The following is a 26,093-nucleotide window of genomic DNA, read 5'->3' as shown; positions in this document are numbered from 1 at the left end:
TTTCAGGTTATATTGTATTAGAATGAACATTACATATGTAATTATATTACAGGGAAAGAAGAAATTCATAATACCGCCACCTTACCACACTGTTAATATTCTGTTATAGTTTGTTCTACTATAGTCCCACTTAATATTTATTTTGTATATTCATATTTATAATTTTTCCCTTTAACATTAACACCTGTGTATATTGTAACATTCAACCATTTTCATATTCTTTAAGTATTCACTGCCCTCACTGAAGTTAAAATCAATTTTGTAAAATTTGGGTTTTAAAAAATATATAATAATCTTTTTTTAATTTTAGGAAGCACTAATATATAAAAATTTAAAACCTGTTATTATCCTTCCCTAAGTAATAACCACCAGTAAAATTTTAAATTAGAATTTTTGTGTCTGTGCAGTTATATTCCATTAGGCAACTATTTCATAGTGGTTTTCTCCTATAATTTAATAATCATGCATCCTTATTATTGTAGGTTTTTCTCTGTTTAAAATTATTTTCTCAATATAGAGTTCTAAAAATAAAATCAGTGGGTCAAATAATGTGAATATTTTTACAGCTTTTCAGGTACACTGCTAATTACTTTCCAAAAGAACTGTACTTATTTGTGTCATCACCACTGATGTATGAATTATCAGAAGTATATGAGAGTAACAGTTTTACTACATCCTCATTTGTTGCAACTTATTGATATATTATAGATAAAATATTATCTTAATGTATGCCTTGATTTTTGATTGGTTGAACATTTTTTTTCATATATTTACTAGTTGACTTCTTTTTTCTTTGTTGTCTCTTCATTTCTTTTGGTCTTTCATCTATTCCAGTACAGCATTTATTTTGTAGATTTGTGTGAGAGCTTTGCCAAATTTAGGAAAATATATACATATATAAAACTTTATATATTACTTTTCTCCATATATGTGTATTTCTATACATATATACATATTAATCTTTCACCTGCTGTATTAGGTAACTTTGCTAGTTTATTGCTTGTCTTTTTATCATGGTGTCTTTTTTTTATTATTATACTTTAAGTTTTAGGGTACATGTGCACAACGTGCAGGTTAGTTACATATGTATACATGTGCCATGTTGGTGTGCTGCACCCAGTAACTCGTCATTTAACATTAGGTATATCTCCAAATGCTATCCCTCCCCACTCCTCCCACCCCACAACAGGCCCTGGTGTGTGATGTTCCCCTTCCTGTGTCCATGTGTTCTTATTGTTCAATTCCCACCTATGAGTGAGAACAATATCATGGTGTCTTTTTACAAATAGAAGACTTTGCATTTTATGTAATCCAGTTTGTTAGTATGATCCTTTATGATTCTTTATACTACATCTAAATATAGATATTCCTCTTCCTCTCTATAGATTTAATATATAGTGATTGTTCTTTCTTATACTTTTCCAGTTTTGAAAAATATTTTCCTAAATTGAGTTACAATGAAAACAGATGAAATCAGTAGCATAATTGTTGCACTGTGATTTCTCCACCTACCCTCTTTAGTGTTCCCACTTTGAAATCTCATGCAGGCTAAAGAAGAGCAGTGCTGTTCGGCATCAGTAAAAAACAATGTTCCAAATCCACTGGTGTCCAGCATTAACAGTTTGCATATTTCTCCCCTTCTACTTCTCATGACTCATTTAGAGTTAGTAGGACTGTTCGATAGTACTGTACGTATTACATTATTGTGTAAGAGTTAACTGATATTTCAGAATGTTTTTGCTTAGTTCTATAGATGACCTTATTCACTAACAGACTCATAAATTAGCTTAATATGCAGGCTATCAAATGACTGCTTGAAGTAGAGTAATAGCGACCATTTTATCTTTTAAATTTTATCTTTATTTACTTAATGTTACTTGTATGGGTATACCAGATATTTAAGAAAATAATTTATGTTCAAAGTAATGTTGTTAAAAGATTTTTTTATCCTGTATTATTTAATTGATATCTGAATAATCATCCTGTTGTGTCTAAGGCAGAATCATAACTTAGGAGGCAAATGATGAAAAATAGATATACAAAATATTGATGACTCAGTTTATGTGCAGTATCTCTCTAGGTTTAATTTTATTTTATATGTTATCCTAAAAGTCTTCCAAATGGACACTTTTCTTTGAAGTCAAGATACAATGTACAAACCTACCAAACACACTTTGGGATGTTTGCTTAAAGTATATAGACATTGTGCATTTAGCACATATGTGACTCACATTAACTTCAAATGTGAACGTCATGTGCTCATATCAGGTATAGTACACTTCCACTGTGTTTCTTTTTTGTTGTTGTTGTTAATTTTAATGTATGAGACCTAAAGAATTGTAGATAGCTCAGACATTGTGTAGAATTCCTTCTCTGTTTCGTATTTTTTTTATCGGCAGAAAACTTTATCCACAAGGCTATGTAGAAACTATAGAATATACTCCCGTGGTTTCTGCTGTTGTAGATTTTTTCACTGCTAAAATAGGACACCTAGAAAACATTATTTTATATGTGTATAAAATGTTTATTATAAATTTATTATTGTATTTATTAACAAATATTTGTTATAATTGTATTATTTTTATATTTTTTCTTCAACTTTTATTTTAAGTTCTGGGGTATATAAACAGGATGTGCAGGTTTGTTACATAGGTGTGTTAGTCTGTTTTCATACTGCTATAAAGAACTACCCAAGACTGGGTAATTTATAAAGGAAAGAGGTTTAATTGACTCACAGTTCAGCATGGCTGGGGAGGTTTCAGGAAACTTACAATCATGGTGGAAGGGGAAGGGGAAGCAAGACCCCTACCTCACAAGGTGGCAGGTGGTGGAAGTGCTGAGCAAAAGGGGAAGAGCCCAGTATAAAACCATCAGATCTTGTGAGAACTCACTCACTATCACGAGAACAGCTTCGGGGAAATGGCCCCCATGATTCAATTACCTCCACCTGGTCTCTCCCTTGACATGTGGGGATTATGGGGATTACAGTTAAAGATGAGATTTGGGTTAGGGTCACAAAGCCTAACCATATCAATAGGTAAACATGTGCCATGGTGGTTTGCTGCACAGATCAACCCATTACCTAGGTATTAAGCCCAGCATCCATTAGCTGTTCTTCCTGATATTCTCCCTCCCACCATCTTCAACAGGCTCCAGTGTAGTTCCCCCCATATGTCCATGTGTTCTCATTGTTCAGCTCCCACTTATAAGTGAGAACATGGGGTGTTTGGTTTTCTGTTCCTGCATTAGTTTGCTGAGGATAACAGCTTCCAGCTCCATCCGTGCCCCTGCAAAGGACATGATCTCATTTCTTTTCATGGCTGCATAGTATTCCATGGTATATATATATGTACCACATTTTCTTTATCCAGTCTATCACTGATGGGCATTTGGGTTGATTCCATGTCTTTGCTGTTGTGAATAGTGCTACAGTGAACATACGTGTGCACGTATCTTTATAATAAAACGATTTCCATTCCTTTGGGTATATGCCCAGTAATGGAATTTCTGGGTCAGATGATATTTCTGCCTCTAGATTCTTGAGGAATTGTCACACTGTCTTCCACAATGGTTGAACTAATTTACATTCCCACCAACAGTGTAAAAGTGTTACTTTTTCTCCACAACCTTGCCTGCATCTATTGTTTCTGGACTTTTTAGTAATTGCCATTCTGACTGATGTGAGATGGTACCTCACTATGGTTTTGCTTTGCATTTCTCTAATGATCAGTGATGCTGAGCCTTTTTTCATATGTTTGTTGGCCACATTAATGTCTTCTTTTGAGAAGTATCTGTTCATATCCTTTGCCCACTTTTTAGTGGGGTTCTTTTTTTCTTGTAAATTTGTTTAAGTTCCTTGTAGACTCTGAAAGTTAAATCTGTTAGTTTTATTATTGTATTTATTAACATAAATATTTGTTATAAATGTACTATTTATTTAAATGTATGATAAAATAGGACAGCTAGAAATATTATGTCATTTCCAGACATTTTGTTTCACCACACCCATCTGAAGAATAAGGGAAACTATGCTTTGTTTTACTACTGACTCTAAAAGCAATCACCTTTAAAATGAAAATTTCAGAGGGTTTACAATGATTACTATGTAACTTCAGTGTGATTATACTGAAACATGCTATAAAGCAGGTGTTTTAGTTGTTGAACCCCTAAATAATTAGCCCTAAATAATTAATAGGAAAATGTTTTAACATTTTAATCTTTGTGTGGGTTACTTTCCGTAATATTCTGGGCTGGAAGCTTAGCAGTTGCTTCCATTGCTGCTCCTTGTGTAGTGTTAAATTGATGTTCTGAGGCAGGACATGGGTAATTGGTTAAGACTCTAGTGTTGACAACTTGAGCATTCAGAGGAAGCACAGCAGCAGTTATCCTGGCAACTATGAAGCAGTGTGTCTGGCATAGAACAGCATTCAAAGTATTCTGCTGTTGAGTGACTTTAAGTCAAGAACTGTCTATAGATATTTGGGCTGGGGGCATGGAGAATAAAGAAAGCTAGGGTAAATCACAAGAGGCTAGAGAGAGTATATGACTAAGAAGAGTATATGTGTTCTCATTAATTTATTGGCAAAGGCAAAAAGAGTTATTCATCTAATCTTCTTAATCCAGTATAGTTTCAAAGTATTAGGAAACAGAAAGACACCTTCAAGTGTATCATTGATGTAAAGTCATACTGCATCGGGAAACCCCAAAGGAAATACCTTTCCATATTGTCATTAGGAATCCTTACTGCAGTGGTTTCAAAAGTTTGTGGGTATATGCTACCATGTGACCTGGATTTTGCTACTTCTGCCACTAACCTCAAGCTATTATTAGGTCTTTGCATCATTCTCTCAAGCTTCAAGTTAAGATAGAAAGAGTTGAATGCCTGAGTTTCCATCTCTGGCATGCAGCAGAAAAAAGGAATCTCCCTTCTTTGTCTTCTGTCATAGGAGGTGACATTCAGATACTGGCTGCCCATAAACAACAAAGGTCCACTATGGCCCTTTCACTCCTCAAACTCATACGTACACTATTTTTCCTATACCTACATTTAATTAAAAAAAAAATTTTTCTAGCAATGCAAGTCTCCTTCATTTAACCCAAATCCACTCATCCTTCTCCAAGGAAAGACAAATAAAAATTTCATCAACTCCATTTAGCACTTAGTCCTAGATCTCTTGCTTGTATCTAGTCACCCTCTAGTTGTTTTACAAGCCCATCTCAGTATTCTCTAGTGAGTGGACTAGATTATAAAGTTACAGCTAACTAATGCCGTATTCAACAGTAAAAGAGGATAGAAAGAGGAAAGAGAAACAAAATTAGTTAAAATATATTGGTTAAAATATGTTGCTATATAAGACAGCAAGAGAAAAAGATTAGAGACCACTGTGTATTTCTGCAACTAGCCAGGGGGCCAAATAGATATTTATGATTCATTTTCTCTACCATACATCATCTGTACATTTTTTCTTCAACCAGTCACAAAGCTAATCAAGACTCTTTATCCAGTGGAGTGACCAAAAGCATACATTCCTGATAGATTGAAAATTGCAATTTTATATATGCTTAATATATAGGATTGTAAAATCTTTAATTAATTTTTCAAATGGATACAATAGTGTCAGATTTATTTATGTTCTATCCAAATTTCTCTCCCCTTATTATAAAACAATAGCCCAATTTCTTCATCAGGATCAGTTTCCCAGACTATACTGAGACCACATTTTGTTTGTTCATCCAAGAACCTGAGAGCCTGAAGTGGTCATGTAGCTGTTTCAGTTTCCAAGTAAACTGTTAATCCTTTGGATAATAAGCCTCCAAACTAGCAAAGCTAGAGTTATAGGGAAGAGAAGGCAAAAGTTTTCAAGTGGTTTTTTATCTGTGATTTCAAAAGACATCCACATACCTTGAGTACTTGGTTCCTGGAACCATATATTCTGGCAATAGAACAAATAGCATCATCGATGATTTACTAGTTCAGAGGCTACACCTCATCCTGCAGGATAGTACCACAACCTTTCCCAGGTATTGCCTCCCAGCTGCCATTCTGAATCTTTAATCTATAAAACCAGCTCTTTCTATTAATGAGAACATAATAAGACCAGTGCATTCAGTGGCATCATCCCATTGTCTTACCTTTTCCTTTATGAAGTGAGTTCCTCAGACAGAAACATTATTATATAGGGCATCATCATGATGTATAAGGCATTCAGTAATTCTACCCTTGAGGCTACTGGCAGAACCATGTTTGGTAGGAAAAGAGAATTAAAATCCAAAGTAAGTGCCTGTTCTTACAGAGATGAATACATGTCTCCTTAGTGATAGAGAAGGTCCAGTATAATCTTCTCACCACCAGATAACTGTCTGGTTTCAGGGGTAAGATACTTTATTATGGGCCCAGTGTTTCCACTGGTGGCGTATTAGGCACTGAGCAGTGGCAATAGCTGGGCCTTCATGAGGAAAAGGAAGTTTATGTTTCACCCATGCATAATTTTCATCTTTTACTTTGGCGACTGAGTACATAACCTACTGCATAAAACGCTGTGGCCTGGGAAGGAGGCTGTCCAATATCCCAAGAGGTGGTTATTTTGCGCATTTGATCATTACCAGCATATTGCACAATGCTCTTAACTTTTTGTCACAAATCTTCATGAAATACAGGTAGCCTTTTATTCTGGCACTGTTCTAAGAGTTCATCCACCTAAAACTTATGCCTTTCTTGTCCTCCAGTAATACTCTTGCCAAACTCCTTACCATTTGGCTAATCTGGTTACCTTCAGGGCAAAATGTGAATCATCAACTTGCATCATCTGTACTTTCCAGTAAAGTGACAGTGAAATACTCAGTTTATGATCAACAGCTTTCATTGCAAGGTCACCTGGTATCACATAGTCGGGCACTCAGTCTTCTTTCGCTTCCTACTTCTCCAAAATATCCATAAAAATAGCAGTCCTCTAATTCAAAGCCGTAGGCAGCCCTTCTCAGAATCTGTAAAGTCTTCATTTTTAAAAGAAGAAGTTATATTTTGGACATGTTAGTTTGTATATCTAAGACTTTCAAGTGGAGATTTCAAGGCAATTAGATACAAGTCTGTAAAACCCACAGAGACTGTGAAATGAACATATGAACATGGACGCATCAGCATGGAGGCAACCCTTAAACCAAGGTGAGCACATGAGACTCTCAGGCAGAGTGTGGAGAAACAGAGCGCAGGCCCTGAGGGATTCTCTTAGTGCAAGCTGAGATAGAAAATGAGGAACTGGCACAGGTCACTGAGAATGTGATGCCAGTATAGTAAGACAGTGTCCTAAAACACTGTAGAAGAGAGGGTTCTGTGAAGGAAGGAGTGCTTGGCTATATCAAATGTAAATGGGAGTTGAGTGGAGGAGAGCACAGGAAACACCCATGGGGTTTATCATTTGAAGGTCCTGGATGAACTTGGCAGTCAGTGACATGTGAACAGAAGCAGTTTGGAATGGACTGAGGAGCAAATGAGGGGGGCGAGGAGGTGAAAATGGAAGCAAATAGCATATGCAACTTCTAGAAGTTTTACTGTGTAATTTAATTAATATTATAATTTAACATATAGCAAGTATGAGCTCTCAGCTTCCACCCAATATTCTGCAGTCTGGTCCCATATTTCAAGGAAAATAGTGCTACGATCTGGATAGTTGCCAACCTTTTCTTCTTTTCTTCTGAGTGAGTCTGTGGATTGAAAGCTCAGAATACTGGGCCAGGCACGGTGGCTCACACCTGTAATCCCAGCACTTTGGGAGGCCGAGGCAGGCGGATCATTTGAGGTAAGGAGTTCAAGGACAGCCTGGCCAACATGGTGAAACCCCATCTCTACTAAAAAAATACAAAAATTAGCTGAGCATGGTGGCATGTGCCTGTAATCCCAGCTACTCGGGAGGCTGAGGCATGAGAATTGTTTGAACCCAGGAGGCGGAGATTGCAGTGAGCCAAGATCGCACCACTGCACTCCAGCCTGGGTGACAGAGCAAGACTCTGTCTCAACAACAGCAACAACAACAACAAAAAGTTCAGAATACTGCCCTTAGATAAGATTCCTTTTCTGGGGTGGGAAAGCAGGATGCTGGCTGAAGATTAGACTTCATTCTTTAGTATTGCTTACATTATTTCCCTCAACTCCTCTGTGTATCTTGCCAGTTAACAGCAGGGCTGCCCCTTTCGTCTGCCACACTGTTAAATAAGATCCAGGTAGCTAAAAGAATACAACAACGAGAACTCGCTATTCACTTTTGTCCTTACAAGTAGAAATTAATTAGGATTCTGCAAGGCCTTTTGCCATGAATGTTTTAAGTTGTGCTCTAAAGTCTACAACATCATCCAAAAGTAGGTGGGGGAAAAAATCTGAAGCAGGAAAGGTAAGAGCCTTCTGACTGGAGCAAACCATGGAAAAAATCCAGGTAGAGGTAATACGAAAATTAGAAGGGTATGGGAGATAAGAGTTCCCTAGAACAAGGAACAGCAGTATAGTTAATCCTTGTTAATTCAAATTAATTGGCTGGAAGTCTCTTCTAAATTATACAGAACATTATTTTTTGAATGTGCCAATTATAATTTTACATGGTGCTTCAAAGTGAATTTATGAAAACTGTAATGCAGGTGCATAGGAAGAATACTTTCATGAAAAGTAAGATTGATAGCGTTTTCACATGCTTAATACTAAAGTGTTTTTAGATGCTAGAGCAGTTTATCATTTTAAGCTAAACATAATCCACCTAATCTCATTACAAGTGAAATATTAGTAGACCTACAGAGATGAACTATAGTTTTGCTTTACTCAAAATTATCCTGAGTTCAGATTTGGTGGGGATTCTAATGACATTTTACTATAGTTTTCTTTGATTAATTTGCCTGTTCATTCAACATATAAATAGATATTGGCCTCTTCTTGTAGGTAAGAAGTTAGTACTAGATGTTGAAGATGGATTTTGAAATTGTTTTAAATCAGAAATTAAGTTGAATTTAATGCAGGATAACAACATCATTTCTAACTCAAAGGACCTGTTTTTTATAGAACTAAAATAAATTTAGTTCATGGTACAAAATTCCCACCCCAAGTGCTTTCTGTTTTATCAAGCCTCATACCTCTAAATGACTCACCAGTAAATAAACTATTTAAGCTGAGAATATTGAGTGTCAAGCAGACATTATCTGCAGATTTGCTGAGCATTGGATGTTTGAAACCAGTTGGGCCTTGTGAAATATTTCTGCAATTTAGAGCAGCTATTCAGTATCCTTGAGTTACAATATAGGAGGCTGTTTTATTTTATTTTGCCTTAGTTGGTAGCATGCATATCCTATTGAAGATATGTTGGTAGCATGCATATCCTATTGCTAAGCATAATAGTAGTTTACTTTTACTAAACTACGTATTAAGTGATGTATTTATATAGAGTACTTTAGAATTCATTAAAGTTTATATTATCACATTTTATCATGAATTCTCAAAGGGTAGTTTTTATTATCCCAGTTTTATAGATGCAAAAACTGAAATTAGAAGGATTAAGTGATTGTCCAGATAGCACGAGCAAGCAAGTGGCAGCTTAGGAACTCAAAACAGGGAAGCTAACCTAGAGTCTGTGTTATTTTAATCTGCCATACAGTAATTGAAATCAGTGACAACAATATCGAATAGAAAAGATGGAAAAGTCATGGTGGGGACAAAAGTACAATAAAAATAAAGAAAAATCAGTAGCTGGGCTGAGCACGGTGGCTCATGCCTGTAATCCCAGCACTTCGGGAGGTCGAGGTGGGTGGATCACCTAAGGTCAGGATTTCAAGACAAGCCTGGCCCGGGTGTGGTGGCACACACCTGTAGTCCCAGCTACTCGAGAGGCTGAGGCAGGAGGATCACTGAGCCTGGGAGACAGAGGTTGCTGTGAGCCAAGATCACGCCACTGCACTCCAACCTGGACGACAGAGCGAGACTCCATCTCAAAAATTTTTTTTAAGAAAAGGAAAAAAAAATAAATATTAGTAGCTGAAATATCAAACGAGCAAACAACAGGAGCTGTGCCATTCTCAATCATGAAGGTAGTTGAAAAAGGTAATATTTTAGTTTAAAAAAAATAATTTTAGATATTCTTCATTTTTAGGCATAGAAGTGGGAAATACTCAAAGAAAAAATAGATTTATAAATCATCTGCATAGAGTTACTCATTATTTCATTACTCATTATTTCAAATACATTACTCATTATCTCAAATCTTACTTGTTTTCTGCATATAGTCTAAAACAATGGGGCTCACCCTTAAGCCTGATTAATACTATTATTACTTTCAGTAGTTAACTAAATATCCCTCTTATTCATGTAGTGATTAGAGGGTGGCATTGTGCTTGAGAGGAGGACTGGAGCCAGGCTTCTTGGTCAATACTGACTGCCTGTTACAAGCTATGTGGCCTTGGTAGGATTAATCTCTGCGCACCATCTCTTCTATTATAAAAGAGAATAATAAGAAACCCATCCTCATAGGAATGTTGTGAGGATTACATGTGTTAATACGTTTAAGATACTGAAACATAGTTAAATGTTTAATGAATATTAACTGTTATTACTGTGATTGTATAGCAACATGAAAGTATACCTTATAAATAGGTTCTTTTTATTGACAGCTGTGGTAAAATCTGATCTTATATTTATACCTTTTTGCCTGCTGTGATCCTTCACAAATTTAATTCATGTTAATATCATAATTACGCATTTTACAATATACTACTTTCGAAATATAAAGTCCCTTTCATTACCTTTATCTGCATTTTTTAAGTTTTTCAATATATGGAAATGCTAAATATGAGTTAGAATCAAAATTCTTCAACAATGGAAATAAAGATAAAAGTTATAATCAGAAATAAATATGAAGTGCTTACACTGGGATTTCCTACCAACAGCGTGGCAAATTAAATCAAAAACATGAATAAGAAAAAATCTTTAATATCTTACCCTACAACCCAGTTTTGATACTGCTTTTATTAAGAATTAGGCCAAGTGCAAGGGACATAGACATTTTTCAAAAGAAGACATACAAATGGCCAAGAAGTATATGAAAAAATGCTCAACATCACTAACCATCAGAAAAATGCAAACTAAAACCACACTGGGATATTATTTTACCCCGGTCAGAATGGCTATTATCATCTATGAGGATGCAGGGGAAAGGGAATTCTTAACACACTGTTGGTGAGAATGTAAATTAGAACAACCTCTATGGAAAAATAGTCTGGAGATTTCTCAGAAAACTAAAAATAGAATTACCATTCCACCCAGCAATTTTACTACTAGGTGTCTACCCAAGGAAAAAGAAATCATTATATCAAAAAGATACCTGCACTGATACATTTATTGCAGCACTATTCACAATAGCAGATACAGAATCAACCTAAGTATCCATCAATAAATGATTGGAATCAACCTAAGTATCAATCAATAAATGATTGGATAAAGAAAATGTATATATACAAAATAGAATACTATTCAGCCATAAAAAAGAATGAAATCATGTCTTTTGCATCAACATGGGTGGAACTATAGGTCATTATCATAAGGGAAACAAGCCAGACACAGAAAGCCAAATATTGCATGTTCTCACTCATAAGTGGATGCTAAAATGTATACACGTGACTACCCACAAAAAATAAAAATAAAAAAATTTAATTTATACAAATGGATGTAGAGAGGGGAATAATATACAATGGAGACTTGGAAGGGTGACAGAGTGAGAGGGAGGTAGACTATGAGTAATTACTTAATGGGTACAATGTACCCAATTCAGGTAATGGGTACCCGAAAAGCCCTGACTTGCCCACTACGCAATCTAGACATGTAATAAGATTCTGCTTGTACCCTCCCTCAAAAAATATTTGAAGACAAATGTAAGCATGCTTTCCTGAAAAAAAAAGAAAAGGAAAGAAAGAAAGAAAAGAAAGAAAGAAAGAAAGAAAGAAAAAAGAATTAAGCCAAACTAAAAAGCAAACATTGAAAATAGTATTGTGTTTTTTTGGCAAAATAGCAAAGATTTAGCTGTTATTGTTTGTATTTCATTTGTACATTTAATTTATATTTCACTTATATATTTACTTCATATGTAATTGAATCACATATAAATATATTTATATATTGAAAGTATGATAAATCATTTTGAGGTGTGCTTGTCTTCGAGCGTCAGAAAGAGCAAGGGAGTATAAATTTTGGGAGTATTGATACAGTTTAGAAACTATTCTTTTTAATTCATTTATTTCTTGAATTCTTTTTTATGAGTGTATCAGTAGAGTGCTGTAAAATGTTTCATTGTTTTTCTTCCTTCAGTATATGGGGTTTATCATACAGACTTGTATTAAAAGAAATTAACATTTGGTGATTATAAGGAAATGTTTTAATTTCATTTAATATCTGTACCAGATATGATAGATTTAATTATTTTTATTTAAAAATAAAACTCTTCAGAACTTTCATGATTCTTCTGTGGTACCTCCTTTATTGAGCATTTCAGACAATTGATAAGCATTATTCAGTGGCATATGGTCTGAGTCTGACATGCTTTGAAAAGAGTATAGAGTTCTGATAATGAGGATTCTGTGAAAATAAGAAAACCAGCACAACAGATATGCTTTGAGAAAGTATGGGTTTTTAGCATCTTGAAACAATATATCACACTCAAAAGGACAGAATTGGGCTGCACAATCTGTTAGCTCATTCTTGTCCAATCTGGTCTCCTCCTTTCTTTTGGAGCCAACGTTGTCATCAACTCACTGAATTATATTCTGACTGGAATGTATTTCAGGCACAGAGTAATGTATCTACTTAAATGGAATCTATCTTTCTACAAAAGCTTTTTGAGTATAATAAATATAAAATGTAAAAAAATTCTATTAAGTTAAAGTAAATGGTTCAACAGTTTACCTATGTGCCTCCTCCCCCCAACCTTAAGAAAAAGATCACTACCTAGAATAACATAGATCTGTTTTTCTGTTATGTATAATATTGAATAATTTTTTTAACAATCAGATGGTCAGACATATTTCAAAGGCTGTTTATTGGAAAGATACCTATACATTACAACAAATAATTTGTTGAACAAAAATGAACTATGGAAGTAAAACTTCTTTTATCAGTGTTTCATTTATCATGGTTTTTTTTTAAATTCTATAGCAACCCTTCTTAACAAGAATTAAGGCTTAATGTCCAAGGCATCCATTTTATGTATAAAATAAACTTGTTTCCTCTCCATCTAGAAAAGTACTAGCTATCACTGGAAAAATTGAGAAGATGGTAACCCAAGTATTTTTTATGGGGGTTAATTCTCTCATGGAACCAGGGCAAAGAAAGTATACTCTTTAGTATTCAAAATCACTGGGTCTTTCCATTTGAAATATACTCAGTTGTATAAATTAATTGAGTGTTATATTAGGACTATATTACTTTATATAAAGGATTAAATGTGATAATCTTTGTAAAGTGATAAACACAATGCCTGGCATATTATAAGTGCTCAAAAAATTATATCTATTATCATGTTTTAAACTTTCATTGTCCTAAGTTCCTGAATACTTTTGCTTGTCTTAAGATGTTTTGATCAAGATGAAACTTATTTTTAAGTACAGTAACAAAGATGTATATAATTCAAAAAATTATATTTTCAAATTCGTATAGGCTGTCTTAGTAGTATTTTGTGCTTAATGATTAACAGCTATAAATTTTGCTTTTTATGATGTTCAAATAATTTGAAATTCATCCAGAGAAACCATGTAATAAATGAAGTTTTTTGTGTGTGCAATTGTCTTCATGAGGATGTTAAGTCTTTGCCAGTTCAGATAAACAAACAGTTCTCTTTACTGCATTGATTTATGTGAAAGTGGGGTCTAGGAGATTGAGAAACTGTTAGCCTTCCCTGGTGCAAAAGACAGGATATTAATGCCTCACCAGACCTTCTGCCAGAGGATTCTTTAGCTTTCCTATGGCAAATGATACATTATTGTTTGGGTATGATTGGCATTGCCATGGGGCACTATAAATTACACAAGTTATATATACTTATGTAAGTTTAAAAGTGAAAAAAAATCTCTCAAACTAATTATTAGAACAAGGACACCAGTGAATTAGTTCCTTGTAGTGTAAATTGAAGACATTGTATGCTGTGAACTATTGAACAAAAAATGGGTAATAAGTTCTCTAATGAGAATACCTAACATGTAGTTTATGAGACAAGACAAGCACCTTTCCTTATATCATGCATTTATAGTCAGCCTACATATCCTGTGCTAATTTTAAGGTAAAGTGGATTCATATCAATACATTTCCATATTCCTGCTTAACAGTTCATAAAGTAAATAATACAAGAATACTATGTGGCCAAACAGAATGAACTATTTATACATGAACTATTTAGACATTGTATTCAGTTCAGCGAAAGTTGATAAATAACATTTCTTATGTGTATGTCATTAAAATATCACCTAGTTTGTACAGTGCTTTTTTAATACCTTAGTAATTATTATAAAGCTAAACTTTATTGTCCTATTTTATGGATTATTATAAGCGTAAAACAGCTTGCTTCCACATTAAAAAAAACTTAGAAAATTTTTCTGACTAGTGAAAATAAAAGAACAAGAAAGCAGTTGGAATGTTTCATTATGTGGATATTTTGGTCATACATTTTTACTAAACTGCAGCAGCAGCAATAGTTTCTCAAGCTGAGGATTTTGTGATCTACTTACTGATTTATGCACAGACAAGATATTAAGTGTATTGCAAGCATACTTATATATATGAGGTTGCTAATAGAAGAAAAAAAGGAAATAAGATCCGAAGAAATTGTCACTTTTTTATACTTCTATCTCAGGCATATAAAAATTATGCATTTACTATTTCCAAGTTACTTCTCCCCTGTTGCTTACTGCTGGAATGTGGTGGTGAAACTTTAAGAGATGTATCCTTCTTTTCAGTGCTCATGTCTTCTCAAATCACTTGGTCTTGACATTATTCTCCTCATGGAGTTGCCCAGAAAGAACTTCCTTATGCTGTGCCTTATGTTATCCTCTGCTTCAAGGACAGAGAACTATCTGAAACAAAGAAACTGGACTTTCTTTTTTTCTTCTTCTTTTTTTGTGAGACAGAATCTAGCTCTGTTGCCCAGGCTGGAATGCACTGGCATGATCTAAACTTACTGCAACCTCTACATGCCGGGTTCAAGCGATTCTCCTGTCTCACCTCCTGAGTAGCTGGGGTTACAGGCATGCACCACCATGCCCAGCTAATTTTTGTATTTTTAGTAGAGATGAAGTTTTTCCATGTTGGCCAGGCTAGTCTCAATCTCCTGACCTCAAACCTTACATGATCCATCCACCTCGGCCTCCCAAAGTGCTGGGATTACAGGTTTGAGCCACCACACCCAGCCACAACTATTTAGTTCTTTGCAACAAATTTTGTAAGAAAATAAGATTTGCTCTTTCTTCCCATAAAATTTGTGTTACTTTTAAGTATTTTCCATGTAGAATGGAAAGTGATAGAATATTCAGAGAGCATTTCTACAACATGAGTTTCAAAAACTATTTAGATATATGACAGTTTAGTGAACTAAACTGAGGCTGGAAATGTTTAAAAATGTAAAAATTATAATATATAAAAACTGTGAATATACTAAATGTAGCATTTAAAGTAAGATAAGGAATTATTTAACCTATATTGCTAGAATAATTGGTTAATTATTTAGGAAAACTAAACTTAGATTTCTACCATAGTTTCTATACAAAAATAAATTACAAGATAATTATTTAAATTTAAAAAATAAAACTATAACAAAAGTTGAAGAAATGGGGAAATATGTATGTATATATTTTGGAAAAGTTTTCTAAGCAACAAAACATAAGGGACCAATTTACAATTTTAGGTCCATAAAGTTAAAGCATAAAATGAAGTGCAAATAAAAAACTGGGGGCAAAAATATTTATAGCAGGCCGGGCCCGGTGGCTCACGCCTGTAATCCCAGCACTTTGGGAGGCCCAGACGGGGGGATCACGAGGTCAAGAGATAGAGACCATCCTGGCTAACACGGTGAAACCCCGTCTCTACTAAAAATACAAAAAATTAGACGGGTGTGTTGGCGGGCGCCTGAAGTCCCAGCTACTCGGGAAGCTGAGGCAGGGGAATGGTGTGAACCCGGGAGGCGGAGCTTGCAGTGAGCCGAGATCGCGCCACTGCACTCCAACCTGGGCGACGTAGCTAGACTCCGCCTCAAAAAAAAAAAAAAAGATTATGTATATATATATTTATAGCATATGATGGACAAGGGGTTAATATCGTTAATATATTAAAAAATCACAAGCCAATTAGAAAAAAAAAGACTATCACATCGACTTAAAAAATTAAAAGGTAAATTATAAAACAGCTAATAAATATAAAAAGTGTTTAGCTGTACTATTGATCGAAGATAAGAAGTAAACAAAAATACACCAGTTTGATTTTTTAAATAATATTCAGAGTTTTGAGAACATAGTAACATTGAGATGCTAATATGTTTATAGCTGTGTGCCTCTCTGGAAAACAGTTTTTGAATAGGTATATATATCCTTTTATCATTACTAAATTTACATATAGGATGAATAATAGTATTTACTATTACAGGGCTTTAGGGAAGATTAAATGCGTATGTAAGATTACTGTTATTATTTCAAATTTACAGTTAAAGAAACAGGCTCAATGAGGTTATGTGACTTGTTCAGGGCCAATAAGTTCTGTAAGAAAGCATAAATTGGAACAATTTCTTTCTGTCTGCAAGGATTATGGCTGATTTTTTTTCCACTATTTTTTGGTCTGTATTTTTAAAATTTTTGGCACTGAGCTTCAAAAACAGTGTTTTTTATAACAAGAGATGAACAGAGACACTGAAATATTGCATCCTTTATAATGGTTGTTACTCGTTAAAGGACATACCATTTATCTACAGATTTTTTCTCTTGATGCATAAAAATAAGATGGATAACATTTAAACTTTAGTGTGTTTAGAGTATATATTCTCACCAAGTAGATATTCTTTTCAGTTAATTGAACTTTAATCATAACTGTATATGGGACATATATTTTATGTCCATATAATAACATAAAAACAAAATTAATGTTTTTCGAAACATGAAAATTTTAAAGTTATACATCTACATCTTGTAATCGTGTTTTTACTTGCAGATGGAGAATATCATTGCAACAGTAAGAGATTCCAACCTCAAGCTGACCCTTGCTTTCGGAATAGGAATGCATCATGCTGGACTACATGAGAGGGACCGAAAAACAGTAGAGGAACTATTTGTAAACTGCAAAGTTCAGGTACTTTTTTTTCTTCTCCAGTGAAAACATATTTAAATGTAACTTAAAAGTTATATTTTACTTAGATGTAAGATTTTATTTTGCTTTTTAGGTTCTTATTGCTACAAGCACATTAGCCTGGGGTGTAAACTTTCCAGCTCATTTAGTAATTATTAAGGGAACAGAATACTATGATGGAAAAACAAGACGTTATGTGGATTTTCCCATTACAGGTAATTTTCTTAAATTCACAGAAATACATGAAGCTCTATTTTACCCTTAGTAAATTTGAATTTGAATAATTAATTTGAATTTCCACAAATTAAACTTTTGAGAATTGGTCACATTTAAACAGATGATAAGCAATTATAGACTTTTTGTTTCCAGTTAAAATATTATACAAAATATTGCTGCTGTATTTACTTTTACTTACACAAAAGTAAGAAAATAATAAGTGCCTTAAAGTACTTATTATTAAGCCAACCAAAGTTGGTTTCAAATTTATAAATAGATAAAAGTACTTCTTAGGAGCTATTAGTGAAATTCCTTAGTAAATTATGACTAAGTATTGCTTTGCTTAATTTTAAATATGTTTCATTAGAAATGATACCTCCATGGGATTTCCAGAACCAAAGTGTTTATTGCTACAACTTAAGCATGAAGACTCTGTTAAGATATTTTAAAACATGATAAAAGCATTTTCAGTGAGTTCAAAAAGGGAAATACACTCAATGTATATTTCCAGTAAATGAATACATGTAAAAGCTATATCATTTCTAAATCATTAGTTATCTCAGAGATTTATGTAGGCTAAAAGAAAGAAATTTTATACCAGGGTGCAGGGAGGACAAGGCCTAAATTGGTTCATTATTTATGGGGAAAATAATCAAATGACTCTGCTGAAAAGATTTTTGTATATATATTTTATTTTTTACTTTTTCTTATTTAATTAAAATAATATCTATTAAACAACATTTTAAAGCATTCCACTAAAGGGAATTTTCATCTTTCTTACATCTATAAATGTTAAGAAAGACCCTTTCAAAGACTCAGTTTTTCGTCATAGTTACTTGCTTATTTAATTATCAATTTTCTGAGTTAATTATATTAATTTAGGGAACTCAATGTAGTAGTAGCCATCAACATAGCAAACATGTTATCACAATATTCTGTTTCTTTTGTTATTTGGTTGATTATAGAAGCATGCCATAATCAGTAAATATACCTTGTGCTATATGCCACATTGTAGAATATCTCTTTGTTCTCTCTTTTAAAGATGTCCTCCAGATGATGGGGCGTGCTGGGAGGCCGCAGTTTGATGACCAAGGCAAAGCTGTAATTCTAGTTCATGACATAAAGAAAGACTTTTATAAAAAATTTCTTTATGAACCTTTCCCAGTGGAATCAAGGTAAATCTTATTTAAATTAGTTTAAATGGATTTATTTCATCACAAGTTGGTGTTTTTCTGGTTATATTTTATTATATAAAAATCAGTAAAACAGGTAGCTTAAAAGAATTTAATATAATGTGAAACAGTATAATTATCACTTTATGACAATATTCAATTATAATTTAAATGTTAAAAATAACTTTTTAAAATAAGCAGTATAGTACAGTGTTCAGTCGTGTTGGCTATGAAGCCAGATGACCTGGGTGAAAATCTGAGCTCTACCATTTACTTGCTTGATCTTGAGCAAGTTACTTAACACCTCATTGCCTTATTGTACCTATTGTAAAATGGAGATGGTAGCAAGACCAGCTATCTCATAGAGTATTAATAATGATCAAATGCATAGTGCTTAGAACAGTGTCTATCACATAATAAACATTTAATAAAGTATTAGTTTGGTGAGGGTTTTCATAGTACAGTTGTACCGTTAATCAATAAATATCCAAAATAAGGGAGCATGTAATTAATGATTTAGGCTGCTGGCTCATTTGAGAATCATCCTATACCTCTTTTGGGACCCTGTAACCACTACCCCTTTCTCAAAGTCTTTTTCTCAGCTGAAAATAACCTTTCTTCCTTTAGATTTAGGTATTTTTCACTTATAAACACTTATCACTTTCTACCTTTTATCATAGTCCTTTTCTATATATTGGATCTCCTTTACCATATTCTAACTGCATTGAAGACAAAACATCTGATTTATCCTGTATATAATTATTGGTTCTTTTTATTTTTTATAAGTGCTAATAATGTTGATTTTAAAAACTTAAAAGTCAGCCAGGCACAGTGGCTCTCACCTGTAGTCCTAGCACTTTGGAAGGCTGAGGCAGAATTGCTTGAGGCCAGGAGTTTGAGACCAGCCTGGGTAACATAGATAGATCCTGTCTCTATAAAAAAAAAGTAAAAATAAAAAAGTTAACCAGGCATGGCGGTTCATGCATGTGGTCCTGAGGCGGCAGGAGGATTGCTTGAGCCCAGGAGCTTGAGGTACAGCATGCCGTAACACCACTGCACTCTAATTTCAGCAACAGGGTGAAACTCTATCTGCAGAAAAATAAAGGAAAAAGAAAAAAAAAATTAGTAGTCTAAGTACTGATCTCAAGAATTTAGAAAAAAAGCAAATTGAACTCAAAGAAAGAAAAAGATAAAGAGTAAGAATTAATAAACTGAAAATAAACATAACTAGAGAAAAATCAACAACACCAAAAGTTGGTTCTTTTAAAAGGGTGAATAAAATTGGTAAATTTTTTAGTCTAAATATCAGGAATGGAAAAATACCACAGACTGGAATAATAATAGGATATTAACAACCTAATGCAAATAATATTTAAATTTTGTATCAAATAGTAAAATTTCTTTTAAAAATTACTAAAACTGACACAAAAAGATAGAAGATCTAAATAGTCTCTCATCTATCAAAGCAATTGAATCTGAAATTTAAAATCTTTTAGAATGAAATCTTCTGTCCCAGAAGCTTCAATGGTGAATTCTTCATAACATTTAAGGGTGAAATAGCATCAGTCGTACACAATCTCTTCCTAGTAGTGGAAAAGGGAAGAATACTTACCAGCTTGTTTTATGATACCAGAACAACTTGGATACCAAAACCTGACAAAAAATTTACGAGAAGGGAATGTAACAAACGTCTCTCATTAATATAGATGTAGAAATCCTAAACAAACAATAGTTAATCAAATCAAGCAATGTATAAAAAGATAATATATTACTACCACATGCAGCTTATTCTATAAATGCAAAGATGTTTATTTGAGAAATGAATGGATATAATTCACCACATGAACAAAAATGAGAAAAATTATATAATCATTTCATAGATGTAAAAAAAATTGATGAAATTCCATACCTATTTATAATAAAACTGTTAGCAAGCAGGAGTATGAGGGAATGTTCTTAATCTGATAAAGAATATCTACAAAAAATCTATATCAAGCATCATAATTTATAAGAAGATATTGAAAGCTTTCTCTTTGAGATAGGGAATGATATAGGGATTTTGCTCTCAATTCTTCCAGTAAGCATTGAGCTACAGGCCCAAACCACTGCAGTAAGGTAACAAAGAGAAATGGAAGTTCAAATATTCTTTTGAGAAGAAAGTGACTAGAAAAGCACAACAGGAGGGCTTCTGGGACACTTTCAATGCTTGATGTTGATGTTGATTACACAACTATGTTCACATTGTAATAATTAATTGTGTTGTACCTATATAATTTATGTAATTTTATCTGTGTATACTTCAATAAAAAGTTAACTAAATTTTTTTTGTTTTGTACCTTGATATGACCGTTATTATTTTATGTATTACATAGTATTTCATAGTTTATTTATTCATTTCTCTATTAATGTGCACCTAGAGAATTTCCAGTTTTCTCCTCTTATGTATAACGTTGCAGTGAAAGATTTTCTTTCCTATTCTCACATGTAAATGTTTCTCTAGCAGATCATAATGAAAAAGTGAAATTGCTGGTTCATAGTGATTGTTCAGATAGATATTACGAATTTGATCTCAAAATTGACTGGACCAATTTGTAGTCTGCAGCTGGTGACCTGAAAGTAACATAGCAACTTTTTTTTAATTCAACTTATTATAACTATTTTCTCATGTCCTTTGCAAAAACTATTTTTAATACCTGCATATTTTTCCATGAATTATAGTTTTACTTAGCTTTTTCTTTTGTTGAACATTGCTTCCTTTTTTATATTTAACATAAGAAACTAAACTGAACATTTTGTTATACCAGTCTTTCAACACATCTGATTATCTTTGTGTACTCCACAACACCTAATACATAATGTCTTATATGACTAGGGACTTTAATATTTACAAATTAACGAAGAGAATATATTTGCTCACTTTTCTGTTCTAAATAGCATCTCTTTCATGTCAACTCTCCTTTAATCTGCCTCAGTACTTATTCTATACTTACTCCATGTCCTGTACCTGTGCTCTTCCTTCTTCTGCAAGATATCTCTTCTGTTGCCTGCTCTTACTCTACTTCTCGTGGCTGTCCTCATCTCCTGAAAGTCAGTAGCTTTCTTTTTGTCAGCTTGTATTTATTTTACACCTAGCAATTTATTTTCCAAAAATGATTGGTAGTGATAAGTGCCGTTTATTGAGTACATACCATGTGACAGGCACTAGTGATTGCTTTCAACAAATTATTACTACTGTTAACTTAATCTGGAAAAATATTATTATAATAGTACTTTTGTGATATTCTAACTAGCCCACTTTTTATTCACATTTAAATAAAAATTATGACATACTTCTTTAAAAGAAAATGAGAACACATATATGTACTGGTGAATAATACGGGTTCACCTGAGTTCATGGTACTAAGTGATTTATAGACTCATGGTTAAAGTACGTTGGAACCAAATTCCCAGTAAATAATTTGGAATGAATTATTTACACAGTATACAAAATTATATACTAAATATTTAAGTTATATAAAACAAATTTGTTTTTATCTTAGAACATAAAATCTGAATCTTGACTATGTGAGATAAATTTCAGTGTTTTTAGTTTAATGCTCTTGTATGTTTCCCATATCTTGTTCACTATATAGTTTATTAGGAGTGCTCTCTGACCACTTAAATGCAGAGATTGCTGGTGGTACAATTACATCTAAGCAAGATGCATTGGATTATATCACCTGGACTTACTTTTTCCGACGTCTTATCATGAATCCCAGGTAAGTGCAAGGGCAGTTATATACCTTTCTGTTTTGCCCCAAAATAAGACATATTTGAAAGTAATAAACTCCAAATTAAGGTACATACAAAAAAGGCAGAACTTTGGAGATTCTAGGTATATGAATTTGTCTAAAGAATCAGATGGTATTTCTGATATCACAGTATATAAAATATCAATAATTATATGCATTTGTTACTTAACCTATTTTAATTACCTTAAGCCATCCTGAGGAGTTTGCTCTGTAATTGAGACATGAGATACCTGAAGTCATTAAGAAATGTGCTAAACTACATGATAGTGACTGACTTAGATGCAGTTGGAATTCAGAAAAGAGTGAGGCTTGTGAAGTTGTAGGTGGAAAAAAATTTGCGGGACATTTATAAGTGTTAATAAGAATATTGCAAGAGAAAATAAAATTGAGGCGTGGTAGACTGTCACTCCAGACAATATGTTAGATCTTCATTCAGCACTTACTGTTTTTCAGATGGTAAACTAAACACTGAGATGTAAAAATGAGTACCTGACTCCCTGTTTTTTAAGGGCTGATCTTTAGTGTGGGAAAAACACATATAAGTCATTACAATGAAAATTATAAATCCTCTAATAGAACGATATTCAAGCCTATGAGAGTGACAGCTTCACAGAAAAGGTAACACTTCATCCAAATCTTGAATCAGGAACAGGAGTAGAAAAGGCGGAAGACACTTCAGGCAGAATTAAATTATGTGGGCAAAAATCCTCGGGGCTTGAAAGAGTCATAAGTGTTTAGAGAATATGAAAAAGTTTAATGTAGCCAGAACGTAAGGAGAAGGGAGACAAGATTGTCTTGACTAGAAAGTAGGCCAAGAACCAGAGGCTACAAGGCCTTTATGCTGTGTTAAGGAGTTTGCATCTGATCCTAGAGGCTCTGGTGAGTGTCTTTAAATATGGATTAACATTACCAAATTAGGTTTTGTTTTGTTAAGTATTTATTGTACTATGGTAGGAAGTGAACTGGGATGGAAAGACCATTACAGCAGGAAGGCCAGTTAGGAAGCTACTGAATAATAGGGAAAAGATGATGAGGACCTTAGATACAGAGTGAATGGAGGGAGGGTCAATTTTAAGGCACTTTCCAGATGTAAGTAAAAGAAAATATTAAACCATTGTAAAGTCTTAGAGAAGTCATGATGAAAATGTTCTTACTAAATCTTGCCTACTAACACCTTAAGAAGTTTCTTTTCAGCCAACATTTTCACTTACTTAGATAGGAGTTTGAGAATATGGTGACATTTCGCCCAGTTCCCTCCACCGTTAGGGTGTCTGGGTTAGGTACTAAATATTATTTGAGAACATAGCTGCAAAATTAGTGAGATAGCCATCCAGAACTGCACATTTACCACAGTAAACACACACATTACAGGATTAGAATCATGGAATAGACTTTACATTTATTCTAGCCCAATCTTCTTGTTTGGTATTGAAGATATGGAAGCTGGAAGCTTTAAGTCACTTGTTCTAGGTCCCATTAGTATTTGTTGATAAAGCCAGATCTTACGAAGTCGGGTTTTCTGACTCATAATCTACAACTGTGTTTGTGTGTGTGCGTGTGTGTGCGGGAGTTGGCATGTAACTGTAGATATATTTATCATTTCTATTACATAAGAATCAAGGCATTTAGTGTGACAGAAAGAGCTTTGGGCTTGGAATCAACACACTGATTCTTATTTCCTCACTATCCTTTACTAATGGTGTGAGTCTGAGTCACCTTACCTCTCTGAGCTAGACGTTCTTCATCTGGAAAGTAACGAATAGCCTCCCTCCCTCACTGGGTCATATTGAGAATTAAATAAATGAATAAAGCCATTCTAATTCTGTATTAATTATAAAGAATATAATGTTGATTTTGAGCTGTTGTTCTGGACTCTCTGTCAGTTGCTTTACTGATCTGTACCATCCTGAAGAGTCTAGGTTAGAGATAAGAACCTAGTCATTTTAGTCAGTTTGTCTAGTTAGCACACAGAGACATAATTCTCTGAGGCCAATTTAGTACTTTCGCAAATTGTAGTTCCTTACTGAATCCACAGATACATTGCCCTTTGTATGTGTATCTTCTTTTTAAATTTTTTTAAATTGTTGATCTATTTTAAATTGCAAAAAAAATAAATAGTACAAAGCAGCACTGTATACCCTTCACCCAGCTTCCCCATGTTAACATCTTACATGACCATGTATAATTATCAAAATCAGGAAATTAACATTTATACAATACTATAAGCTATTCAGATTTCACCAGTTGTTCCACTAACGTCCCTTTTCTATCCAAGATCCAGTTTAGTACCCTGAGTTGCATTTAGTTGCCCTGTCTAGTTCACTCTAGTCTGTGATATTTCTTCAGTCTTCCTTTGTCTGTCATAACCTTGACATTTTTTAAGAAAACTGGCCAATTGTTCTGTAGAATGTCCTTCAATTTGGCTTTTGCTGGTTTCCTCATCACTAAATTCAAATTATGTCTATTCAGCAAGAATATTACAGAAATGATACTGTGTTCTTCTCAGGACATAATATTAAAAGATTCTTCTCTGCTGGTCCTATCTATATTTAAAATACCACCTTGTATGTGAAAGACCCTAAAATATGTGGCTATAATCTGCTATCAAGTTACAATTTTATTTCTCCAGCCTTCTGAATGTTGCCACATGGACTTCCCACCATCATTTCACTTTAACATGTCCAAAACTGCATTAATCATATAACTCTAAAAATCTTTCTCTACTCTAACTTTCTTACTTTTCTTAATATTATCACTGTGTCAGTTTACCTTGACTTAAAACCCCAAATTTACTTTTTGATCTTCCCTCTCCTTTGCTTCCATAGTTCTCTAACTGCTTAACCTGCTTTTAGTCTTTCAATTTTGCCTACTTTGTGAACTGTCGGATAGTATTGATCAGAAATTAAATGTATTATATAGGGGGTGGGAATTAGATAACGTTTAGTTAGCAGACATAGAATACAGTAAATCTTTAAATTAAGATAATGAGTAGGAAACTGTCCAGTGTTTACATTTTTTTCAACCATGAGAGTGAGATGAGCCAGGAGCACAGTTGGAGACACGGGTCAGAACAGGAGTCCCACACACAGGGAGCTGGGTAGGTATGACTCCCTGTTGCTCTGGTTACAAACTGCCTTCTATTTTATAATACTATGGTGAGAAAATCCACATGAAACTGTAATAAACAGTAGTAATGAAAGGCAGAACAGGAAGTTTGGGGAGACTTATCACAGTAGACAAAAGATGAAATCTTAAGAGGTTTACAAATTAGAGAAATTATAGTGAGCCTCTGATCCAGAGTATTCTTGGGTATTAGCAATTTAGGATGTCTCCTGCTCACACATGGTGGTAGTCAGTGTAGTCCATGTAAATAAATGAGTCTTCTTTAGTTCACACCTCTTTAGCTGTAGGAAATTTGGGGACTGAAAGTCAGAAGGGTAAATTGTCTTCATGCATTGACTAAGAGCTCTTAGTAATTGTGGCAGCTGCTTTCCCTCACATCTTGCTACCCCAAAAAGAGGGTTGAGTATCTCCCACCTACCACCAAAGGGGCTAGTGTAGATATTAACCCACACCATC

The 26,093-nt window shown here is 33.9% G+C and overlaps 1 protein-coding gene across 4 annotated transcripts in view; it reads left to right on the top strand.

The window, feature by feature from the left end:
- Nucleotides 1–26,093, top strand: part of ASCC3 (activating signal cointegrator 1 complex subunit 3) — a 377,280-nt gene that overhangs the window by 264,591 nt on the left and 86,596 nt on the right. For all 4 annotated transcript variants that reach the window (XM_024248504.3, XM_024248503.3, XM_054557910.2 and 1 more), the window contains 4 exons: nt 17,201–17,338; nt 17,430–17,550; nt 18,594–18,726; nt 22,356–22,481. In XM_024248504.3, the coding sequence (XP_024104272.2) occupies nt 17,201–17,338; nt 17,430–17,550; nt 18,594–18,726; nt 22,356–22,481 (518 nt within the window). The remainder of the gene's footprint in view (nt 1–17,200; nt 17,339–17,429; nt 17,551–18,593; nt 18,727–22,355; nt 22,482–26,093) is intronic.

Source organism: Pongo abelii, chromosome 5 (genome assembly GCF_028885655.2).
Source record: "Pongo abelii isolate AG06213 chromosome 5, NHGRI_mPonAbe1-v2.0_pri, whole genome shotgun sequence".
NCBI lineage: Eukaryota > Metazoa > Chordata > Mammalia > Primates > Hominidae > Pongo > Pongo abelii.
This window is presented reverse-complemented; position numbering and strand designations above follow the sequence as displayed.